The 23526-nt window shown below is 40.9% G+C and overlaps 1 protein-coding gene across 3 annotated transcripts in view; it reads left to right on the top strand.

Moving 5' to 3' along the window:
• The window catches only part of SH3D19 (SH3 domain containing 19), an 85718-nt gene that overhangs the window by 25928 nt on the left and 36264 nt on the right, over window positions 1-23526 (top strand). For all 3 annotated transcript variants that reach the window (XM_027891793.1, XM_027891794.1, XM_027891795.1), the window contains one exon: window positions 18197-18237. In XM_027891793.1, the coding sequence (XP_027747594.1) occupies window positions 18197-18237 (41 nt within the window). Of the gene's footprint in view, window positions 1-18196; window positions 18238-23526 lie in introns of those variants that run through there.

Here is a 23526-nt window from a genome sequence, read left to right as displayed (position 1 = left end):
AAACCTCCCAGGAGAAAAAGGTTGAGCCCACTTATTTTCAACCCATTTACAGACTTTTTGTCACTTACTAACTGGGTTTCCAGATGATAATGCTGTGGGAGACAGTGCCAAAAGAAACAATCTAAACACTAGACTGCTTAATATCAAGGACCAAATTCATTCCCACAGACATCCTGAAGTACAGTTTTTTGTTGTTCAGAAGGGTTATGTTGTCTACTGGCAATGTCAGGATGACCTTGTCAATGAATCTGTTCCACACAGGAAAATTTCAGGCTTTTGCCCATCCAACCAGAGTTGCAGGCTGTAATACAGATCTGAAGTTTGAGACTATGAACCTTGTTTCCACTCCATCTGAATGGGAAGCGTTGTGTGTAGAACAAAGAATTAATGTTGGGGAATATTTTACTGTGACATTCTTGTTATTTACATTTAGCTCTTATGATTTTTAAGGCTAGGGAGTATCGTGTTACTCTTAGTCTAAGTATGCTTTTAGACTGTGAAAAGAGGAATGTCCTGCTTTTGTGCACTCCCAGTAGGTCAGAAGTTGATGTAATAATAAAAAGTATCTAGTCTCCTTCCCAAACCCTTGGGGTGCAGTTTCACAATTGCCCCGAGCTGAGCTAAGCCTGTGTCACTCCAGAAGGAAGGATCTCATTCTCTCCTTTGGGCTGATAGCAGTGCTCACATGGTTAGTTGGATCAGAAGGCTGATCTCCAGGGGAAAAAATAGCTGTGTCTCCACTTTACAGATGAAGCAGGTTCGGCACAGGGCTGCAGAGTGATTTCTTGCAAGTTGCAAAATAAATCAGTGGCAGAGCTGAAAGTAAGGGCTCCGTGTCATGACTTCTGTTGTTGTTATCTGAAAAGTAGGATCATGTAACTGTATTTTTTTCGTTCTGAGAGCTAAATTTTGGACTCAGTGCAATCCTACAGGTAAAGTGTGGATTTAAACTCATGAAACTTGAAACTGGAATCTGCTTATGTGTCTTTCTTTTGTTTATGATATGTTTCTGGTCAGCAGCACGTGCTGTGCGCATCAGAGATGCTCCTTCTGGGAGTAGAATCATCTGGAGTAATTTTGTGCAGCATGTTTCTTTGACAGCTTTTTTGCCACAATAAATCATTATGCTTAATTTTTTTTCATAGCAATGTTAGTTTTCCCTGCTCCATTTATACTCATCTGTAAATGAGGAAAAAAAATATCACAGGTAGAGCAGAGGGATAAGTGGCAGATGGGTTCAGCTTAGTTGTCAGCAGTTTGAGATCACGTGGGTATCTGGAGCCTGTTCCTGCGGGTGTTTGTTTTAATGCTGTCAATTCATCACTGTTGTGTTGGGGATCTTTGGCTATTCATCTCACAACAGTAAAGAGTTATTTGAAGGGTGCATCCTAGCCAGACTTCTAGATTCCTTATTCCTAAACAGAGAAGAGGGATTTGTTTTAATAAAAGAGTGCTCTGTTTCTGGTTTCTACAGAGGGAATTTTGAAGGACTGTTTGCTTTGGTGCCCTGAACAACTCCTTCCGTTGTCTGAGCTGCTCCCCAGTGCTTATGCTAATTCAAAATGGAAAATAATGCTGAGAATGAGATGCTAGTTGAAGGAATAAAGAGAAAAAGGCTGACCCTCCTTCTTCACTGAAAGAATTTCAGTCCTTCTCTGGGCATCTTGTGTACATGAGCAAGTTTCACCATCCCGTCATCTTTTGGAGTAGACTCCTGAAGAAAGTACTGAGGACCATCCAGACTCACAGCCACACTCCTTGTGCATTAGGGGAATTATCGGGAGCATAAACAACCACGTTAGACCTTAGTTCTAGAAAAGGCAGTTTCAGGAAGCACACAATTACTCATCCAAGTTTTTTAACCTTGATGCTTTCCTTTTAAAGGTCATTTTGAGGAGATTTCACTTTTCCCCTATAAAATCTAAATAATTGTCTTCAAATCAACCATACGGCTTTGTCTTTTAGCCCTGCTCTGAGGTGGCTGGAAGATGTGGGGAGAACTGGAATTGTCTGCTTATAAGTAACATGTGATGGGCCAAAATAGTCGGTCATGGTTATAATTCTGCTTCTTTATAAATGTGTTTTTTTCTCCTCAAGACTTTTCAATGGCAAACAGCAGATGAAATTCATCTGGTAGCTGGGAAAGAGGGCTGGCAGAGAATTCTTTCCAAAGGCATTTGTAATATTCTCAAAGAAAACAGAAGAGGAGGAGGAGCTGCTAAGGGCAGCCTATACTATGTGTGTCAGGGCAGAGGAGGCAGACTCAGCAGGTTGTAAACTTCGAACTCAGAAACAGTAGTTGTTAGGTTCTCTCTGAAGGAATTTCATGTTGATATTTTAAGAGTGCTGGAGCTGATACTCGAGCTTTGGTTTATTTCCCTAAGGATTTATGTAGGTTTCTGTCTAGGACAGCCACTACATTTTCCTTTGCCTTTGGAATCTGAGTGGGAGAGCTCAGTTTGCAGTTATATTGTGTTGGTTTCCACGGCCTCTTACTCTAATGTGCCAAGAGAGAAGAGATTGTTAGTTCCTCCTCGTTTTTGTTCTCTTTCTCTGTACTGCTCACCTACTTTGTAATTTCATCGTAAGTTATTCTTTGGTGTCTTTGTTCTTTATTCTAGTGTAGGGAATCAGTTACCTTAAGTAGCATCTGATTTAGCAGGTCGAACATTGAAATGATTGATCAAGTACTCTTTTAGAGCATGTTACAGTTGCATTCTTACCACTACATCATGGGGGAAAAATATTTCTAGTGAGGCCTGTCTCGTTGATATTTCCTTCCTCCTTACTGTATTTCAGTATAATGCTTCTTGTGCAGTTTTCACAGCTTATTTCAGACTCTGATCCTGTCACTTGTAAGAAATTTTTGTGATTTTGCATTTCTGATTTTGCTACAAAATTTCTCTCGGTATTTTGCTTAGTGCAGGTATCACCATTTGAATTTAGGCCCTGTTTACATACAGAATTTGTCCTGGTTTTGGCCGTCTGTGACAAATCACAGGCTCAACTGAGCTAGTACTAGGCTGTAGTGTAGACAACAATGAGCTGCTTTTGCTTCTGTTCCAGCTGCTTCAGCTTCAAGAAGAGAACTAAGGTTCAGGGGTACAAAAAGTCATGTTGACTGTTGCCTTGGAGGCTACAACCAAGGCAGGTCACCAACAGGGCTCTTCAGGTCACAAGAGGGTCCCTTGCTACAGAGGACTGAAATTAGACCACACAACCCTAAATATGGAAAGTATTCATGTAAGGATGGTCTTTATAAGTATGCATGGCTGCATCCTAATCCTGGGAGCGTTGTTTCAAGAAGTTTGTTGTGTGTTCTGGGTATAGTGGACTTTGCCGTCTCCTAAGGCTTGAGGCAAAGTTTGACTTCTAATTAAAGAGAAGGTCCAGATCTAATCATGGTGTTCCAACCACAAACAATGATTACTTTGTTAAATCTCTCTTTTGATCGATAGCATAATATCTAGTTCAAGCAAAAGAAGTACAACAGTGATGTCACGTGTTATATTAGGCAATATTTTTTTCTTGGAATAAATACTTAGTGGAAAGAAACAGCTTTGGGTTAGCTATAATAATTTTTCTACGTCATGTCATCTGGACTTCTGCTTCCCCATTCCCTTGCACATTAGTATCTAGTTATCTATCTAGTATTAGAAGTTGAAAGGAGATTGTAGTGAGGTGGAGGCCACTCTCTTCTACTGTGCCTGCAGTAAGAGGAGATGTGGAAATGAGCCAAAGCCAGACAGGGAGATTGAGATTAGATATTACAAAAAAAATGTCACTGTTAGAGGAGTCAGACATTGGAATAGGTTGCCCAGGGAGGAGGTAGAGTCACCATCTCTGAAGATGTTTAAGAGGTGTCTGGATCTGGTGCTGGGTGATAATGGTTTAGTGGTTTAGGGGTTGCAGTGATAGTGCTAGGTTGACAATTGGACTTGATGATCTCAAAGGTCTCTTCCAACCTTGAAGATTCTATGATTCTATGATACAGTATTAGTTCAAACAATCCTTACCTCGTTTTGTGATTGGACCAGTTCAGGAGGTTTTCTTCCTCTCCCAAGAGCACAGTTTCTTTGGACAACTGTTTTTAAGAGGGTTAAGTTGTTTTATTACCTTGTTTCCACTGTCCCTTCTAAAATATTAGGTCCATGAATAGCTAAAAGCATGTAAAACTCCTGACAGGTGAAGGTTGGACAACTACAAAGAAACAGAACAATGTCATGGAACAAGTACATTAATGACAGCTGCAAGAGAGGCTTTCTCACCACACTTTTCTGATGTATAGGACAGAAGATTATTTGCTCAGTCTGTCTTTTTCCTTCTAAGGCTGTTGACAAGGAAGCGTGTTCTGTTAAATGATCTTTATTACGATGACTAGCAAATCTTTCTGTTAGTAACAACAGTTGGGGTTTTTTTCCATCAAGGACAGATCTGAAATGAAAACACAGTTCTCTGGTGCAACTTGAAGCATTTCTTCTTGTCTTAGTGCTTGTTACTTGAGAGAAGAGGCAGACCCCCACCTTGCTACAACCTCCTTTCAGGTAGTTGTAGAGGGCAGTAAGATTTCCCTGAGCCTCCTTTTCTCTGGGCTAAACAACCCCAGCTCCCTCAGCTGCTCCTCATAACTTGTGCTCCAAACTGTTCACCAGCTCTGTTGCCCTTCTCTGGACATGTTCCAGTGTGTCAATATCTGCCTTGTAATGAGAGGCCCAAAACTGGACACAGGACTTGAGATGCAGCCTCACCAGTACCAAGTACACGTGGACAATCACTGCTCTGGTCCTGCTGACCACACATTTCTGATACAGTCCAGAATACCGTTGGCCTTCTTGGCCACAGGGTCACACTGCTGGCTCATGGACAGCTTGTTGTCTATCAGGATCCCCAGGTCCTTCCCTGCAGAGCTGCTTTCCAGCAGGTCAGCCCCCAGCCTGTACTGGTGCCTGGGGTTATTCCTGCCCAGGTGCAGGACCCTGCATTTTCCTTTGTTGAATTTCAGATAGTTCTTTTGTGCCCATCCCTCCAGCCTGTTGAGGCCTTACTGAAGGGCTGCACAGCACTCTGGGGTATCAACCACCCCTCCCAGCTTTGTCTTATCAGCAGACTTGCTGAGGAGGTCTCTACTCCTTCATCCAAGTCACTGATGGATAAGTTAAGCAATATTGGGCCCAGTATTGAACCTTGGGGGACATCACTAGTGACAGGCTTCCAACTAGGCCCTGTGCCATCAATTGTGACCCTCTGGCATTTACCATTCAACCAGTTCTCGATCCACCTCACTATCTATTTATCCAGTCCGTACTTCCTGAGTTTGTCTATGAGGAGACAGTGTTGAAAGCCTTGCTGAAGTTGAGGTAGGCAAAATCCACTGCTCTCCCCTCTTCCATCCAGGAGGTTGTTTCATTGGAGAAGGCAATCAGATTGGTCAAGCATGATTTATGTTCATTAAATCCATGATGACTACTCCTGATCACCTTCCTTATTTTTCAGGACTGTCTCCCAAGGGACTGTCTAAATCAGTCTCAGGTTAAAGGCTGTTCTCTGGAAGTCCAAGGTGGCTGTGCTACTCACCCTCCTCCTTACTTTCCTGAGAATTTAAAACTCATTGTTTCATGATCATTGAGCTCAAGACAGCCTCCAACCATCACATCACCCACCAGTCCTTGTCTGTTCACAAAGAGGTCCAGTGGGACCTTCCCTAGCTGGCTCACTCACCAGCTGTGTCAGGAAGTTACCTGCATCACACTCCAGGAACCTCCTGGACTGTTTCCTCTCTGCTGTATTGTATTTCCAGCAGACATATGATAAGTTGAAGTTCCCCATGAGAACAAGGGCTTGCGATTGTGAGGCTTCTCCCAGCTGCTTATAGAATATTGAATCTGCCTCTTCACCCTGGTTGGATGTTCTGTAACAGACTCCCACCATTATATCTGCCTTGTTGGCCTTCCCCCTGATTCACTCAACCTTATAATCACCATCAATAGCTCTATACAATCAAAACACTCCCCAATATACTCCACTGCCTCTCCTTCCTTGCCTATCCCTTCTGAAGTGTTTACAGCCATCCATTGCAGCACTCTGGTTGCGTGAGTCATCTCACCATGCTTCTGTGATGGCTACTGTGTCATAGGTTTTCTGCTGCACGGTGGCTTCCATGATGTGGGCATTGGTGTAGATCTACTTCAGTTGGACCGTCAATCCCATCACCTTTTGGGGAGAAGAAGCCCTGAGTTTCTCAGACACTTCCGTGGTTTCTGATGCATCAGTAACCCTTTCACCTTTACTGCTGCATGGATCTCCATCTCCTACCTCCACTGACAAGGTAGACTGAAGGACCTTGTTAGCACACTGTCCCTCAAACACTGTCCCACAAACAGAGTTTATCTCATCAGTTTTACCATTTTACCCCTTCAAGTCTAGGTTAAAGCACTCTCAGTGATCCCTGCTAGCAACTACTGCATGAAGATCCTTTTCCCCCTTTGAGACAGGTGTACCTCATCTGTCACCAGAAGGCTGGGTATCGTGTAGACCAACCCATAATCCAAACCCACAAATTCTGCCGGTGACACCAGTTTCAGAGTCAGGTATTGATTTGTTGGCTCTTCCCATTTCTTCCCTCATCATTCCTTGCAACGGGAAGGATAGAGGAGACTATCCTATCTCACTACTTGAGCTTCTGATCCAGTCATCCAAAGGCCCTGAAGTCTCTCTTTATTGCCCTCAATTGCAACTTCATCCCTACCTATTTGAAAAATCAATAATGGATAATAATCCGAGGGCAGTATTTAGGGCATGAAGCTTTCTCTTCACATCTTTAACCCAGGCCCCAGGGAGGCAACAGACTTCCCTAAGAAGTGGGTTCAGTCTGCATAAGGAGCCTTCTGTTCCCTTCAGAAGGGAGTCTCCTATGACAATGACCCATCTTTTTGTCTTCATGGAAGCAGTTTAATCACAGAGCATGGGCTGACTTCACTTCGACAACACCTCCATGCTGGATGAACCATTGTCCTCGTTACTCTTTGGTTCCTCTTGCAGAACCTCATAGCTGTTGTGTGAGGACACTTGGGAAGGGGGAGCAGTCACAGAGGAGGTGTGCCTGCTATGCTGGACAGGAACTTGTTGGCATTGCCCTCTATCCCTTAAGTCACAGTGTTCCGCCAGGTGGAGAGAGGACAGGGAGTCCTTAATATCATGCATCCTGTCTGCCTGTCAGGCCTGTCTGACAAATTATCCTGAAAGACACCTAAGGATATAAAATGGCCTTTGTGGAGCAGACCTGAAGTCCACTTATTACAGTATTCTTATTCTGTCTTTGCTTTTGTGTGAAGTTGAAGCCTAAGGAGGAAGATAAGGAAGGAACAAGCAGTCACTATTAAGTATCCATGCATTCTGTCAGCACCCACATTTCTGTGTCTTGTGGCCTCTGAGAGAGGTGATGTTTTGTATTTATGAGGCAACAATGGATTTTCTTCAGGTTATTTTGAATTCATATACACTTTTAGCACCTCTGGTGTGTCATGGCAAGCAATGCCTCTGCTCAACCTAATGTTGCATGTTGGAAAGTCTTTTTGGCTCTTTTGAGCTTGGTGTCTTGCTAGTTTTATGTAATGCTTTCTCTACATTCTGTAGTGTAAGATATTGAGCTGTCGTTCCCTATAGCTTTGGTTTTTCTTGAGGAAGTTAAAATGCTGTTGTTCAGGTTTTAAATAGATCAGCCTTAAGGAAAAGGTCACTATTACTTTTGGAAGCCCAGAGGCATGTTAGGAAGGGGAAAAGGAGAAAAAGTTGACTAACATGAGAAAAAGGACAGGAATGATTTACTGCCTTTGGAATTAAGGGTATCCCTGAGAGGGGAGGTTAGAGAAATTACCTACTTATGTTATCTGAACCCAGAGCCTTTAAGCTGCACTAGAAATGGGGGGAGAAAAAAAATTCTTTTCTGCACCTGTCTTTGTAAATATTAGGGATCAAGGGTTAGAGATTAGGTGATTCTTATGAGAGAAGGGTAACCCCACTGGTCCCTGGGTTTTCTGTTTCTTCAGTCATCTGTGTAGGCGGATACTTTGTGGCTCTTTAATTTCCTCTGCCTAATTTACCTGATGACATATGGTGTATTGATTGAAGTGCACGGAGGTCCATGTGATAGAGCCATGTGTTTGAGGGAGGGGCATTGATTTCTGTGGCTATATAATGTTTGAGCAAGGTACTTCTTATGGCTGTTGCTCCAGCAAGGTCTGGTTCAATCTGTTCTACAAGGTGTTTTGTTTCTGAAACTAAATTTAGTTGAGTGGCGAAAGATGATGATAGTGATTATTTCTTCCAAGCTATAATCATCCATTAGAGGCTGCAGTATTTACTGATTTGCCATATAATTTGAGGTCTATGATGTTGTAAGACATCCAGGATATATGACTGAGGGTGGAGGAAGTTCGTTTTGTCTTGTAGTACGTTTGCTTGGTGACTTCCTCAAAGATGACATCTGTTTCACTGGAGAAGTGTCCCAAGAGGTTAAAGACCTTCTCTCGGTTGTTGAGGTAGGTATGCTGAGTGTTCTTACAGCAAATTCAGGGCTCTTCCCACCTGTCAGGGTTTTACAGTGTGGGATAGATGCAGGATAGATGTAAAAATCAATAGAGCTCTTTGTCTTTGTTGGTTGATGCTTCTATTTCACCCTTGGAAAAGAATTAGGGTATGTATACACTTGATTGCTTTTCCCCAGCTTGGGCTAGCAAAGGTATTAACTTTACCTATAGACTATACCTTACCACCATCCTTGTGCAATCAGAATTAAAAGACTTGAAAAATAATCTTTGATGCATATCTTCAGGAATGTTTGATCTTTATCTCAGAGTTGCTGGATCATCGTGAATGTATAGAGAGGACTGAAGTTTTTAAGGTCAAATTTAAACTCAGAGGTTAACATTGCAAACCTACAGATACATGAATGTGTGGTTTGTTGTTGTGTAGTGCAAGTTTCTGGTGAAGAATTTTCTGTATTTTGTATCCAAAAGCTCTGTCAATATTTGTGATACAGAAGAAAAGGAAGCATTTCGGGAAGGGCAGGGGAAGAGTGTATAGGTAAACATGCCATTTCTCTGACTGAGCTGCATGCAGGCCACTTTCTGGAAAGACAGGTCCAGTGAAGGGTGTGGTTATGAGATTTTATTTTACCATTTCTGTGCACTGTGCATTCTGTAAGGGCCACTGTTACAAGTTCATGGGTGTCATGTACTGTAGGGTGTAACTGGGTGAGTCAGAAGTGCATTGGAACAAGATGCGATCACACATGAAGATAGTTTTACTTTTGTGAGGCTTTAATGTGGGAGGGTTGAATGATTTATTTTGTTTATAAGTATAAATGACCAGTTTGAAGCCAGTATGTTTCTGTATACAAATGACCTTGGAGTATTCTTAAGCACATCTTTTGGCTTTTGGGTCACATTTACAGTGTATTGTAATTGGTTTTTTTGTTTCTCATTTTTAAGCACTGAATTAAGACTTCAATATGTTTTATGCACATGTATGAATATTTCTCTCTTGTAGACTGTCCCTTCACAACAAATGCCCTTGCTCTCAACACGCATCTGTAATTAAAACAGTGAGGAAATTCCTTTTATTATTTCCTCATTCAACTATAGCTTAACCTCCAGCACGTGTCATGCTGCTTATTTGACTCAGCTGACCAATGAAGAAGTTGAATTAGACTAAAGGAGCACAGAAATTCTATGGAATGGGGCGTGTCAAAGAGCTCAGCATTGGCAGTTGTTGAACTTTGAAATTCTCAAAGGTGCTCAACTGCTTTCTTGGCACGGAGATCACACCAGCACCGAACACTTCTCATAATCCCAGTTCTGTGGGTTAGGTTGAACTTTACATTTTATATACTTCTCAAACGTCTGGCTTTTGTATTACAGTGCTTGAATCATGTGCTGTTAATCTCTGACTAGACAGGATCCAGATTCTATTTCAGCTGCTGAGCGTAGAAGCTATTTGGTACTGTTCCTGGGAAGTGAGACTCCTGTTGGAGGCCTTAGATGCCTTAAGATTCCCCAGGAACTCCTTCCTTATACTCTAGTTTCCTCTTTAAAGGATGCACAATAATTGAAACAAACAGGCTTATATTTTACAGATTATTTTTACACAGGAAACAAATGGATTTAGGCAAAATAAGAAACACCTATGCCTTATTCCTTCAGTCTGATTACTGCTCTGATGTCTTTGAAGTCTGTATACTTGCAAGCACCTGAGCTTTCTCTGCTGGATTCCTCATCCCCAGCATCTGCATCCTCTGGGTCCTGCTGAGTTCTCGCCCTTGCAGTCTTTAGTTTCTGTTTGTTCTTCTCTGGAGCCATGCTCTGATTTGTTTCTATTCCGGAGCTTCTCAGCCTCTGTGTTTTCGTAAGGCCAGCCCAAATACACCCATCTTTTAATTTCTTTGGGTGATTTTTCCCCATCCATCCCCTATTGTTTTCTCTTTATTTATCAGCAGATAACTGGTTCAGTAAGGTTTTAAGATACTCACCACTGCAAAGCAAATGTTATCTGTTTTGTTAGGAATCATTATTAATGTTTCTAGTCAGATGAGGACATTGATATACCACTTTTCCCTGCTACAAAACTTTAATCTTAACACTATACTTAAATGTTCTATAAAATATAGAAACTATTTGAAGAAAATCTAATATCCATACTTTGTAATGGTTAAAGTCCTGTAAAGATATCTTGAATCCTGTAGATCCAGATCTACATGTTTTCTTTATGCCTTTGTCCCGCTCCATCCTTCATTATTAAACCAGGTTTTATTCATCTGCGATGCCACTTACAAAGGTTCTGAAGCTCATTCAGTCACCAGGTTGTATTTGATGTACAGAAATGTATGAAGGAAGCAGAATGTCCTGTCAGTGGCTAGAGAGGGCTTTGATTTACTGGCTGAAATGTAGCTGCAAATAATTGAATTGAAGCACCATTCTTCAGAAGTAAGCTCTGATTTGTACTCTTTAACTGTAAAAGTAGGGCACCGTCATCTTTCCCCATGTGCAAATGCAGAAACTACATAAGACTTTTAATGGTAAAGAATTGTCATCAGAAGAAGCTGCAGTTTACAGCTAAATTGTTGTATCTAAAAGAGACAGTTCTTCCCATCCATTTTTTCACCCTTACTTTTGTGTCTGAATATATTGCTGTCTGTGCCCAAATATCCTGTCACTTATCACTACGGCAATTCTTGCCGTAATACTTGCATTTACATTTACAGTGCTACATTGCTATTATGCTATTATTACAATTATAGGTGCTTTCTACTGCTATAATTATTTACTACCAAGGTTAAATTGTTATTAAAGCATAAATACTATTTACTGATTCCAATCAAAATATACAAGCAGGCTTATCACAGCAGTGAGTAAAAATATGTTGATAGATGGCACAGCAGGGAATCTTTTTAGCAGTTCCAGGAAGGCCAAAGTCTTCTTGTCATGTACATTTTATTGGGATCTAGAATCAGTCAATATACAATGAAGACTGAGAATGGCCTGAATCATGCTCTAAGGCTTTGCCTTTCTTGAATGGGCGTGTTTGTACAGCCATAGTGGGGCAAGGAGCAGTTCAGCTCAGGTTGTTGACTGAAAGAAAATGCTCGTGGAAATCTAGCTGGCGTATCTGTAGCTCTGGATCAGGAAGGAGTTAGTTCGGGCTGCACACGAGCTGAGTGACTCAGATTGACAAAAAATTTGGGAGGTGTTTCAGCTTTAAGATCTAAGCTGGGTTATTAAGTGTGGAAGCTGTTGTAACCTCGTGACTTCTAGGTTGCTGTGGGAATTGAAGTGTGAAATGTTATCATCTGCTGCCATGATTTGCTTTGACTTCCTGCCTGTGTTCTGCCTTAAAATTGAAGGTTCAGTTGCTGAAATACAATCCCTAAGTATGACAGTGACAGGCACATGAATATGTAATAAGTGGTTGAAGAAACAGCTAGAGAGCAATTCCTGGAAGAATTTCCCTATGTTGATCAACGTGAGCTGTTTTAATTAGCAGAGCAGCTGGATTTTAGCTGCTTCTTAACTACATCCTCACTTGTCCAGACAGTGGGAAGTTGTGGTTGCGGCATTCATTAAGTGATGCAGAAGTAGACATCCTCAGCATATTGATGAGGATTGAACTGTCGCTGGGCTTAATTACTGGTTCAGGATTACTTGCCTTTGGGGCTGAACCCAGGAGAGAAGTAAAATTGTAGGAGGGTAAGTCTTAATTTCCTAGATTACCAGATCCATACTATTGAGCATGTGATTTCTTAGGTGACTAGGTCTTTATTAGCCTCCTATGTACCTGCAGGGCCATGGGAATACCCCATGATTTAGCGGAGAACATGCAAGTGCATCTTGATTTTACAGAAAGACCACTGTGGTGCCAGGCTGCTGCCAACTGTGTTTTTCTAGTGCCTGTCTGATCTCTTAGTGGGCCAATATGGATGATCAACACTAATGGGGAAAAAAAAGAAGGAGTTTTTCAGTAATAAACTGATATTGAAGGATGAGAACAGCTGACGTGAGGTATAACCAGCATTTGGTGATTTGCTGTCAGATTAGCTGCAGAGTCATAGACTTAAGGTTTGTTTTTGTGAGTAGAGGCTGAGCTGCTTACCCCAAGGACTGCTGCTGGCCTGCCTCTGGTGCCACCCTGATGCTTGTGTGGCTCTGCAGCCAGCTGGAGCAGTTGGCCTGTCTGGCTGAAAACTAATCAGGGTATTTGGGATGGGATTCTTTGTTGTTAACAAAATCACATGGCTGATCCAGCAGACTTGCGACCACGCCAGCACCAACAAAAGAGAGCTGGTGGAAATGGTGAGCTTGAGGCAGGTGGGACTATTGGCTGTGCAGTGTGCACTTCTCTTACACTAATGGGGAAACTACACCTGGGCTCCATGTGCCATGTGAGCTAATTTACACATATCAGCTGGGGGACTGGGGCTCCTCTGCAATGGAGGCATTGAAGAGGCTGATCATGTGGGTACATTTTCAGTGTAGATTCATTTAATCCACAGGATTAATACAGTTCTGTCTACTGCACCCACATCATGAATTTGGGATAGTTGTGAGCCTTCTGTTCTCACTTCAGGAGCTTTTTGGTTGAACTAATAGATCAGTCTTTGGTGTGCAAGTGGTGATAAATCTTATCTCTTGCACCACCCTCAATTTAGCTATAAAATTATTAATGTCTTTCTGTGATCCAGTCTGCAGTGAAATCATTTAGGTGACGTTTTAAACATTTTGTATTTTGAATAATGTCTTCTAATAAGTTTTTTAAATGTTACACTGTAGGACACTGGCTGTTACAAAGATGGCTTGATTTCTAGAGTAACTGAGAGGAATATATGATGCCTTTTATTAAACTAGTGGTTCGCTTCACAGTAGATTCAGCATTAGCTATTTTAAAATTCTTGGCTCACATTCAAAGAAGTCACAAGACATTAAAAATAGCAACATTTTAGTTCTTTCTACTCTGTGTGTGTGTATATAAGACAGGGTCAGTAACCATCACAGTTAGAAATACATTGAACTTTTACATGGGTATGTGAACCTAAGGACTGATACTGTATGAGACCTTCATATAACGTGACATAAAGGGTAAATTTTGAGACTTTGGAATAGATGCTTCAGAATATTAATATTTTAGAACAAGTGATCATTCTTTTTAATTATTTTTTTGTTAGCTCTATTTTGTCCTTCAGGCTTTTGTGTATTTCTAGAGTGATGTCTGAAAGCAGTGCAGTCAGTTTTGCTGTAGAATATTCATTGTTATGTCAGTTTAGATAAATAAACCAAAGGTCCTGGTTCTGATAAAGGGAGCAGGCAATATGGAGGACTGCCCAATTCCTGCTGAGAATCCCATGCAAGCCAATAGGAGAGTGGTGGAAGTAGATGAAGGAGAGATGCTGAGACAGGATGGTAGCTTGGGAAGTCTTTTGTATCCCAAGCAGTACCACAACCTGTGGAGCAGAAGACTGTAGATAGCTCGGGGAGACCTTCCCTAGGTGTTTGTGGGTATGCTCACAGGCAGGGAGGGAGCAGTCTCCTGCCAGTCCTGCCTGTGCTCTCCAGGGGTAGGCAAAGTCCAGCACTCCTCTGCCTGTTTACACTCAGCAGCAGAGCTGCTTCACCGTCAGCCAGCTGGTGGGAATGTGTCTGTGGGGTGCCCTTGGCTGGGCTGGAGACGCTGCTGCTCCGGAAACAGCTAAAAGATGGGTGGGGGAAAAGGTAGTCCAGAACCTCCTGGCCTCTTTGCTTAGGTAGCTGTCCTGCTCTGGGCAGACACAAATCCCTGCCTGCTCGCTCAGTGACAAGCTGCCTGTGTGATTTGAGCTTTATTCCACTTTAACAGCACCTCCCCTCCTCAGCTCTGCAGGGACTGTCGAGGTGAGTGACACTCCCGCAGTCGCTGTGTTGGGTCAGGAGTCACCCTGCAGGAGTGGGCCTTTGAGAAATACTGTAGCTACACGGGAATTGAGTTTGAAGAGAGAGACTGCTCAGTCAAGTAAGTGTAGAAGCAGAGCCCCTAATGAGGGAGAGACCCTGGTTTATGCACAATAATTGCACTTACTCTGCTAAAAAAAAGTTTACAGCTCTTTGACCAGTCTAGTTTGTGGCAAAGTTATTTCCCTAATGCACAGACCTAAAATAGGCTTTTGAAGCATTTTCCTCAAGTGTTTATACTTAGAAAGCCCGTCCTTGAAACCGAGAGTAAAGCCTGCTAAGGAAGAGGGAGTAGGTGTTTAACAGCTTCAAACACACCATTCCAGGTCCTTTATCTTTCAGACATGGTGACCCATGGGGCCCTTCTCATATTGCTGCTGACTTTAAGTACCCAACTACTTTCAGCATAGCAGGCACAGCAGCTTACAGGTCCCCTCTGAACCTACTGACTGGGTTTATCTGGGTGCCCGAAGGACCAGACAGAGGTGGGTTTTGAGGGGTTGGCAGGGGGAAGCTCAACAAAGCTTCAGCCGCAGCTGGAAATGAGACAAAGTTTGTGCCTTAAATTAACAGTGAGCAAGGTCTGGGATAAATGTGCAGATGTCAGAAGAGTTGCTCTGCTGCATGCTAAATTTGGAAGGGGGGGGATGGGGATGAAGGAATAGTTTGCATCTTTACTTGTTCCATATTAGATGTGACTGTGGCGTTGTTGGAGCTAATGTTTATCAGAGTCTTAAATGCTCTGAAACTTCCCGCTGTCTGCACTGTTTTCTTCCAGCAGCCTAAGTTTGGACTTTGCTTGTGTACATTGCGGGGCGACAGAGGAGATGCTGTCCCCCACCCCTAGGGGCTAGTTGTTGGCACACTGTCCTCTTGAGTGTGTGGGGGGAGTCATGTGGATTAATTTTTTCCTCAGCATGTGTGTTCGTGAGGATTTTCTCTGCCCTCTGGTTCATTGCTGTGCCATTTGGGCAGGAGGAGGAGGTGGGAAAGAGGCAAAGACCATGCAGTACAGTAATTGGTGCAACTCCTACCTCATCAAATAGGAGAATTAAATTTGATTTGGTTATGTTACTTATTTGGATGGCTTGAGAGAAAACATGTAATTAACTGCGGAACAGAGGCAGGTATTAGCAACCTTATCACTTCTCTCTTTGCAGGACACGGTAAGAATCCAGAAATTGTGGTCTGTGGAGTAGGAAGGGGTTAGCTCAGCATAAGGTATGGGCAAAATCACCAGTTGCCCCAAGGACAGCATCTTATTTAAGTTACTGAGCTTTAGTATATAACAAATTTATAAGTTTGCAGTTCCTTCACAGGGCTTCATGGGGAAAAAAAAATGCGTCCCCTCCCATTTCCAAGTTTTTAAAGGGTTGAAATAATTGTAAGCTAGATGTGAATCAGACTCTCCTTGGGATAGGAAATGTAGTGCTTTGCCAAAAGGTTGTTGATGGGTGACCTGTTAATGGAAAGTGGAAAAGAAAAAGTGTCTGTTAGCAGCTTGTTTTGCCTGTGAGCTCATAAATTTTCTAACAGAACCATGTTATCCTGGGTTCTAAATTACACAGATAGTTGCATACTTGAACTGCCTTACTCTTGATATATCCATGCTTCAACTTCTCTAGGTTGGTTTCATGAGAGGTTTTGTGTCTTTGCTCTTTGCAGTTTGATTTTAAAAATGTTTTCTATATCCTTTTGGTCCTCATGGACCTCGTATCACATGGAAAGCTTGAACTTGTGTCTGCATGATGACTCCTAGGATTTCTAGCCAAAAATACTTGTTTGTATATGAAAGTGCTTATCAGATTCCGAGGCAAATGGCAGTGGGTCAAAGGGCACTTGCTAGTGTAAGAAAGGAACTTAACATGTTCCTTTTTGTTCTTACTGATACTTGAATATGCATACTTTATAGATTTTCTAATTTCTACCTATAAAACTTAGGTAAATCTTGAATTCTGAGTATAGAAAGTTATTGCTGTTCTAGAAGATTTTAGATTCATGTTACCAGACTTTGGTGTCCTTCCTGTATAATACCAAATATGATTAAATTAAAACCCTAAAAATTGTAGTTATAAACAGAAATTAAAGCAGAAGCATAAAACTTCAGAAATTAACATCCAAAAGCAAGAGACTTGTTATACGAGGAATTAAAAAAGGAGTGTGGGGTGCATCCGTGATGGACACGAAAGTGAAAGTGTTCCTTAAAGATAAGGCTGTATTATGATGGGGCACTTTGAAGGAAAATTAGAATCCTTTTCTGCTGAGGATGCACAGTGAAATATGACTGATAGAAATGTTTTCTAATGCAGCTTTGCTAGCAGTGTGGATTGGGGCCAAGCCACATTTGAACTGTTTCTGAAACCAGACAAACAGGCATTGTTTATCCTAGACTAGCCAGACTATTTCAGAAAACAGTTCAATCAGAGCAACATTCATTTCTAGCCCTAATTAGTTTCCAGAATGACTGTAGAGGGAGGACGTTTTTCATCCACATCCTTTTTGACTGTCTCTTTCTTCTCTCCTCCAAATCCCCTGTTCTTCATCCTGCTGGAGTAATTGCAGCCATCGTGTGCATGTGGAGCTAAACTGAGCCCTGACAGAGTTGGTGTGCTGCACTGCCTGCTGCAGGCAGAGGGAGAGCAGGGTTAGAATGCTAATGCCTTCCCAGTACTAACATTCCTGCTGTTCTACTGCTGATGAAGGCTGGTGGTGGTAGAATGTTTCTGGAAAAGGCTGGATTACTATACCTTTGTGTTATAATTAGGATATTGTATTAATTTGAACCAGATATAATCTATTTATTTTCAGATTTTAAAAAGACTATTCAGCATTTCCAGAAGCTTCTCACCAATAAGTATTCTTTACCCCTTGTGGTTAAAAAAAAAAAAAAAAAAAAAGAAAAAAAGGAAAGAAAAAGAGGAAAAAAACCCATTTTTTCAATTTTTTCTCTGAACTAGTTGTTTGTTGTGTTTGCTTTTTTTTAATCTCCTCTTTAGCTTTGCAGAAGGTATAGGTTTATTAATACCACTTTCTTCAAGTTAGCAACATTTCTGAAAGTGGTAAACCCAGATTAGACTTGATTTTTACCTGCAAAAATAGTAAGGACTGCTGTATCTGTTAAATAAGGCATTCTGAAGAGAGGCATTGGAAACTTAGTCTTACCAAGAAAACAGATGAGTTGGCAAAAGGAAACATTTTTCTATCCTTGTGCATCAACAAATTTTTGGTCATGTTGTCGTCCTGTCTAACCCCACCCACCAAGTTATTACTGAAAAATGCAATCTCAACTGAAAGAGAAGACAAGTTTTTAAGTAATTGTTAAAAATATTTAGCAAAGAGGCTGTACATTTTTACTTGGCTGTGTAAGTTTTATTTATTTCTGAGAATGTTGAGTCATTAAATGCTTATAATCTGCGAATATGCACGTCCACAGAAAATAAAACATGAACTTCAGCACACGAGTGAGAGGAAATAATGCATTTAATAATAGGCTTTCTATCTTTGCAGAGTCTTGAAGCTAAGCTGTAACCTGGTTTTCATTAGAAGGGGTTGGGTATGGTTGTTTACTCCAGGAGTTTTGGATAAGTTTTTGTAGGATAACAACGTAGGGGAAAAATGGGCTTGGCAAACCCTTTACAGTATACGGGGAGTTTCTGCATGATGTTACTTAGTTGTTTCCTCTTTGAGACATTAACCACATTGTAATAATTTTTTTCTCCTTTAAGCCAAGGACCTTTGTCATCCATAAGAGCAGCAATCAAGAGATGTAAGTCTACTTTTCCTATTTCTTGAAAACTGTAATATTGTAAGTTTGATACATCTTCATTTTTAGTAACTTTGTATGTGAAAACAAAGTAACTAGCAGGCTCTGGGGGACTGTAATTACTATCTCTCTCTTTTTGTTTTTAGACCATCTTTTTGCTTTGCTGATGGGCTGTTCCTTATTTCCAGTTAGTAACATTCTCTTATTTGTCCACTAATGCATCTGTGCACAGATGTGATCCATATCTGAAGAGTTTGGATGACGTGTGCCCAGTTTTTAGTTCACTTGACAAAACAGAAGATTGTTTTATTTTAGTAAAAATTTGCAGAAACTGCTCACTGACTGTACCGGGGACGGGATTATACTCATGTAATGGGCTTATTTTGGAAAACAAAAAATTGTTTATAAATCTTGAATGAAAGTCCAAACTCTTCTTCCTTGATTTCGTCATTTAACTCTGCTTCCCTTTTCCCTGCTCATGATATTTCCAGGCAGAGAATTTCTTCTGCTGCATCTTTCATAGTATTTTATGCTATTTCTTTTTTCCACTTTTCATTTTTATTTCCTTTCTGTCCAGGGCTCCAATTTCATATTAATGAAACAACCCTAAGGATTCTGCTATGGGGAAAAATAACATAATGTGTATGTACTACTGATCTGTTTCTCCTGGACCTATTAGTCAGGGACTCATTAGTATGGATTAGATTGGAGGTAGTGAAAGGACATTATGAAAGCTTTACTCAGAGCAAGTCTGCATGATGCTGTAGTTAAAATGCAACACTTTATCTGTGCTGTTGCTGCCATGGATGGAAACTGGAAAACAGAGAGCACCAGATCACAGAGGGCCTTTTGTGGTGGAGTCAGAAATTGATTCAGACTGCCTAAGCCCCAGTACCTCGCTTAAGTGAGACACCATCTAGGAGATCATTAAGCATTTGATATCTGTGTTTTTGAAAATATAGTAGCAAATGATACTTTGTTTTGAGGCATAATCAAGTAAAAATCTAGTCAGGAAGCTGTGGCTCGTGTGCTATTTGCTTATTAATATTAATATGTGAATAGCTATGATGAAATATAAGTGCCCTGTGAATTATTCAGATAATAAGCCAGGAAAAAAAATATCCATGCACATAGCAAGGCATTGCATATGAAACTATAGTTCTCTGTGTGCCAGTAACCAATCCTGAGGATGGACTTAAATTAAAATGGACACAATAATTCCTAACTCCCCTTGACATTAATCTGGAAGAGCTATGGTATTATCTGGAAAAGTGTATTTCCCTAAAGGAATTAGAAATCTATCTTTATTTGTTAATCAAAGCTTCTGTGGGCTGTTATTCTCAAATTTTCAAGAAACATGGTAAGTATATACAGGGTTTCAATTTACCCACCTGTGGACAATGCTGTGTATCACTTTGTATTGATAAGTCTCTCTCTGTCTTGTGGCCGAAGAGAAGGAGGGTTTATTTTCCTTTGTCACCCTGACTACAACTCTGCACAGAAAGATGGTGTTTCAGTTGTTCGATCATTCCATCACAGAATTCAGAAGAGAGCCCAACGTAACTTGAAGAAAGCAAGCATGTGAACATGAGGTCTGCTCAGGAGTAGTCTTTTAATCTCAACTCTTCAGAAGTTACCCTGGGATTTTCAGTGATGGTCTCAGGCCAGGACACACCACTTAATCCAGCTCCCGCTGAAATCAGCGAAACTATTTCCATTGACGCCAGAGCAGCAACATGCGCAAGAATGCCAAAGAAAGTAAAAAGAGGCAAGCCAAGTGCTGCAGCAGTGAGACAAAGGGGAAGTGTTTTCACTCGCTTCTCCACTCATCCAGAACAGGGTGTTGTTAAGGAGCAGGGCTACAGAAGCAAGTCTCTTACCCTAAAATGTTGGAATAACCTGTAGGCTTGCCCTATTCTCATTCTGTCCTAAGCAAATATGTGGCTGAATGAAGGACGTGTAACAGCTTGTATGCACTCTGAGGCTGTGGCTTTCCATTTGGCAGTTTTGCAGCCGTTTTTGGCTGTGGGTTTTGTTTGTTTTTCATTTTTGTTTGTTTTGCTTGGGGGCTTCCTAGGTTCTTTTGGCTCCCACATTTTCCCAACCAGATCAATTCCGTGACCTCATTCTCTTCCCCATCTGCACAAACATTTGGGCTGGCATAGTGCAGGGAATGGTGCAGAGGCAGGAACATACGGCCCAAGTAAAGGTGTAGGGAGGAGTGAAGTGCCTTCATAAATCATGACTGTCCAATTTTAGTGAAACTACACGGTGTAGTTATGAAGATTTTATTCAGCAGCAGTGCCAGCCTCTTGGAGCCCAGCAGTTAGATCAGCTGTGAAAAGGGCATAGGACCACCATTGGGGGTGGGAAGAGGAATCCCTGTTACCCCCCTACATTATTTTTTTGATCAGTTCCCTTCTTGAAGCTGCACAAAGCACTGGAGCCAGGAAGCAAAGGTAGGATATAGAGACTGCTGTTGGGGGTGGCACATTCCTTCCCCTGTGCTGCTGGTGGTCTGAGCCCAAGGTGAGCAGGTTAAAGGAGATTAAACAGAAAAAAAAGGCATACAGACATTGCTTATTTTTTTCATTTAACACTCTAAACTCACTGTGGGGGTCGTATGAGTGCTAATATTCGTTCAAGAGGGGACAAAAATCCGTGTTTGGAAGGGAAATTGGGCTTCTCCGTTTCTTTAGCTACATTCAAGCATTAAATCAGCCCAGCTCTAACATCAGACAACCTAACATTTCCCTGAGGTGCCTGGAAACAGAACTAGGAGAAAAGGAACAAGACCTCCCCCTTGTGCCAAGAAAGAGTTTGGGAGAAAAAAAACTTCAAGTCTCTTAGTTCAGGGATGCATGAAAAATTTTAATTAGTTTGAACCTCACATCTACAGAAATAGTCTAATCAGATCTTGGGCAAAATCAAGTATTTTTTTTACTGGCTTTGGCTTGAGGATTATCTGATCCTTTTAATGTTTCCTGAAGAAGGACCTCTGTGGCCATGTATCAGCTTTGATACTGCAAGGACTGCAAGCATGACCTCTTTCATGGGACTGTTCTGCCAGCTCTTGTAAGTGGATAACTTTGTGGGGAAGGGAGGGAGTGTTTGCCCACTCTGGAGGCTCTCCTTGCGATATTATAATGCATAAACTTTATTCCTGGGCATTTATATAGGGAAATAAATAACTTCTCAGTCTAATAGACTAGGTATTTCATAGGATTGGTGGTGGAAATGTCTAGTCTGGTGTTACAAAGAATTCAAAGAAGGTGTGGTTTTAAACATTGGCACACGTCATTGTTGTAGAAGGACTTGGGCTATTTGAGACTATGTTTCCAATCTTTAATGCAAAATGAAACTTGCTTTCAAAGCACTCCGCAGTGACAAAACTGTCCAGTATTTCACAGAGATTTGCTATTCAAAGATAGCATGCAAATATTGTTATGCCGTGTACATATTGTGGAAGCATTCAAAGCTTTCAGCAGAACATTACCTCTGAGCAAATCCATGAATTATCTTCAGTTGCCTCTATATTGCCTTAAAAAGTTGCCTGAAATACTGTAAATTCTAGCTCAGCTCTTTTCCAAAGGCTCAAATATGCTTGTCAGACTTCTGTTGCCACCAGCTTGTCTGTAGCATCACAGTTTATGAGTTGGTGGTGTAATGGTGGTTGTACTTACACAGGCATTTTGATCCCATTGCTTAAAATGCCCCCCTGCGCCATAATTTTTATGTGTTTCAAATATGAGCGACATATTAACTGCACTTGAACAGTAGGGCCCAGAGAAGAAAGAGTAGAGGAAAAATATTTGAAACATTAAGTATACAGCACAAATAGTGTACCCTTTACCTCTGCACTTTTTTAAATAATGGATAAAAGCCTACTAAGTAGTGCTTGTAAGAAATATGTACAAAAGATGAATCTATAAGTCGCTGATCCGGCCTCTATTTACAGTATTACCATTAATCCTTATTTAAATCCTATTATACTAGGTTAAACATATTTAGATGCATCATTGACACTAACTAATAAAGTGTATCACTGACACTACCAGAAATAAATAGTCACAGTGTTATGGGTTGATTTGATTTTTTTTTTTTTCCATCCGGGACCAAAAAAGTTATAAGGTGAAGAAGTGGGGATTTTATGCACTGAGATTTTCCTCTCCCACCCCTTCTGTAACTTCTTTGCTTACCTTTTATTTAAATAGCCCTAAGCATAATCTTCTAGAAAGGTCAATAATTCTCACTCTGAGCATTTCTTAGTGTAGAAGTTGAGAATCCAACTCTTTTCAGTTGCCAGTGTACAAACCAGCACTGAAATGCATTTCCATTGACTCCCCTGATGGAAGGAAGGTTTTTCAAATCTTAAAGCTGTCATAATTTGAAATATGAGGCGAAAATTAGTGGCATGATTTTTCAAGGCAATCCGCAAAGGGAATGAAGAATTGACTTAGAAGATTGAAAGACCACAAGGCCAGAAAAATAGCTGCAGGTTTTTTTCTTGTGTTTTTAACTCAGGTGTGTACCATATTTTAACAATTCATGTCTTCTTTCATACACATTTTAATTTAAATTCTCTCGTTTGAAATGGTAAAAGAATAACCCTGCAAGTCTGGGGGCAAGGATTTTATATTTTTATATTTTCTTTTGTCTAGCATTTGTGGAATACCTGAGAGCAGAAGATGCAGTAGATTTCACCTCTGCTTCTACTGTGGATTTAAATCCTCTAAAGAGCTTCCAAAAAAAAAAAAAATGTTCCAGAAGTGTGGTTGTAAAAAGAATGTGACAGCAAAAAGAGAGGAGATGTTGACGGATGGAGGGAAGAACTTTGTCAGTCTCATTAAAAAATAAATGTTTATATTAAATGTTTATACACATGGAAGTAACTTGATTCCATAAATGCCTGGGAGATTTTTTTTTTTCCCAAGCAGAATGAAGCACATTCTGAAAACATATGTGATGGCTTGGATATTAGTCCTTTTAAAGAGACATATTTATATCTACTAGTAAAGTTATTTTATATAAATATTGTAAACGTGTTGTTTTCACTTGAAATTTGGAGTTTGATGGATTACACAAATACTTCACTGCATTTTTTTGGGCCTGTGTTAAGAAACGAAAAAGGTATTTCAAACTGCTTTTAAGTTTTTCCTATTTGTTTTAGCAATTTTGATAAATTGAAGCACATTTAGAGTCTCACAGGAGAAAACAGCATGTAGAGTTTACTTAGAAATGAAGAAATAATGAAATAAGGTGACAGGTTTATCAATTCAGTTTTACCTTCCT

Source organism: Empidonax traillii, unplaced genomic scaffold (genome assembly GCF_003031625.1).
Source record: "Empidonax traillii isolate 1590-97213 ecotype Southwest subspecies unplaced genomic scaffold, ASM303162v1 scaffold331:size1191723, whole genome shotgun sequence".
Classification (NCBI taxonomy): Eukaryota; Metazoa; Chordata; class Aves; order Passeriformes; family Tyrannidae; genus Empidonax; species Empidonax traillii.
The sequence above is the reverse complement of the archived record's forward strand: the minus strand, read 5'-3'. Positions and strand labels throughout refer to the sequence as shown.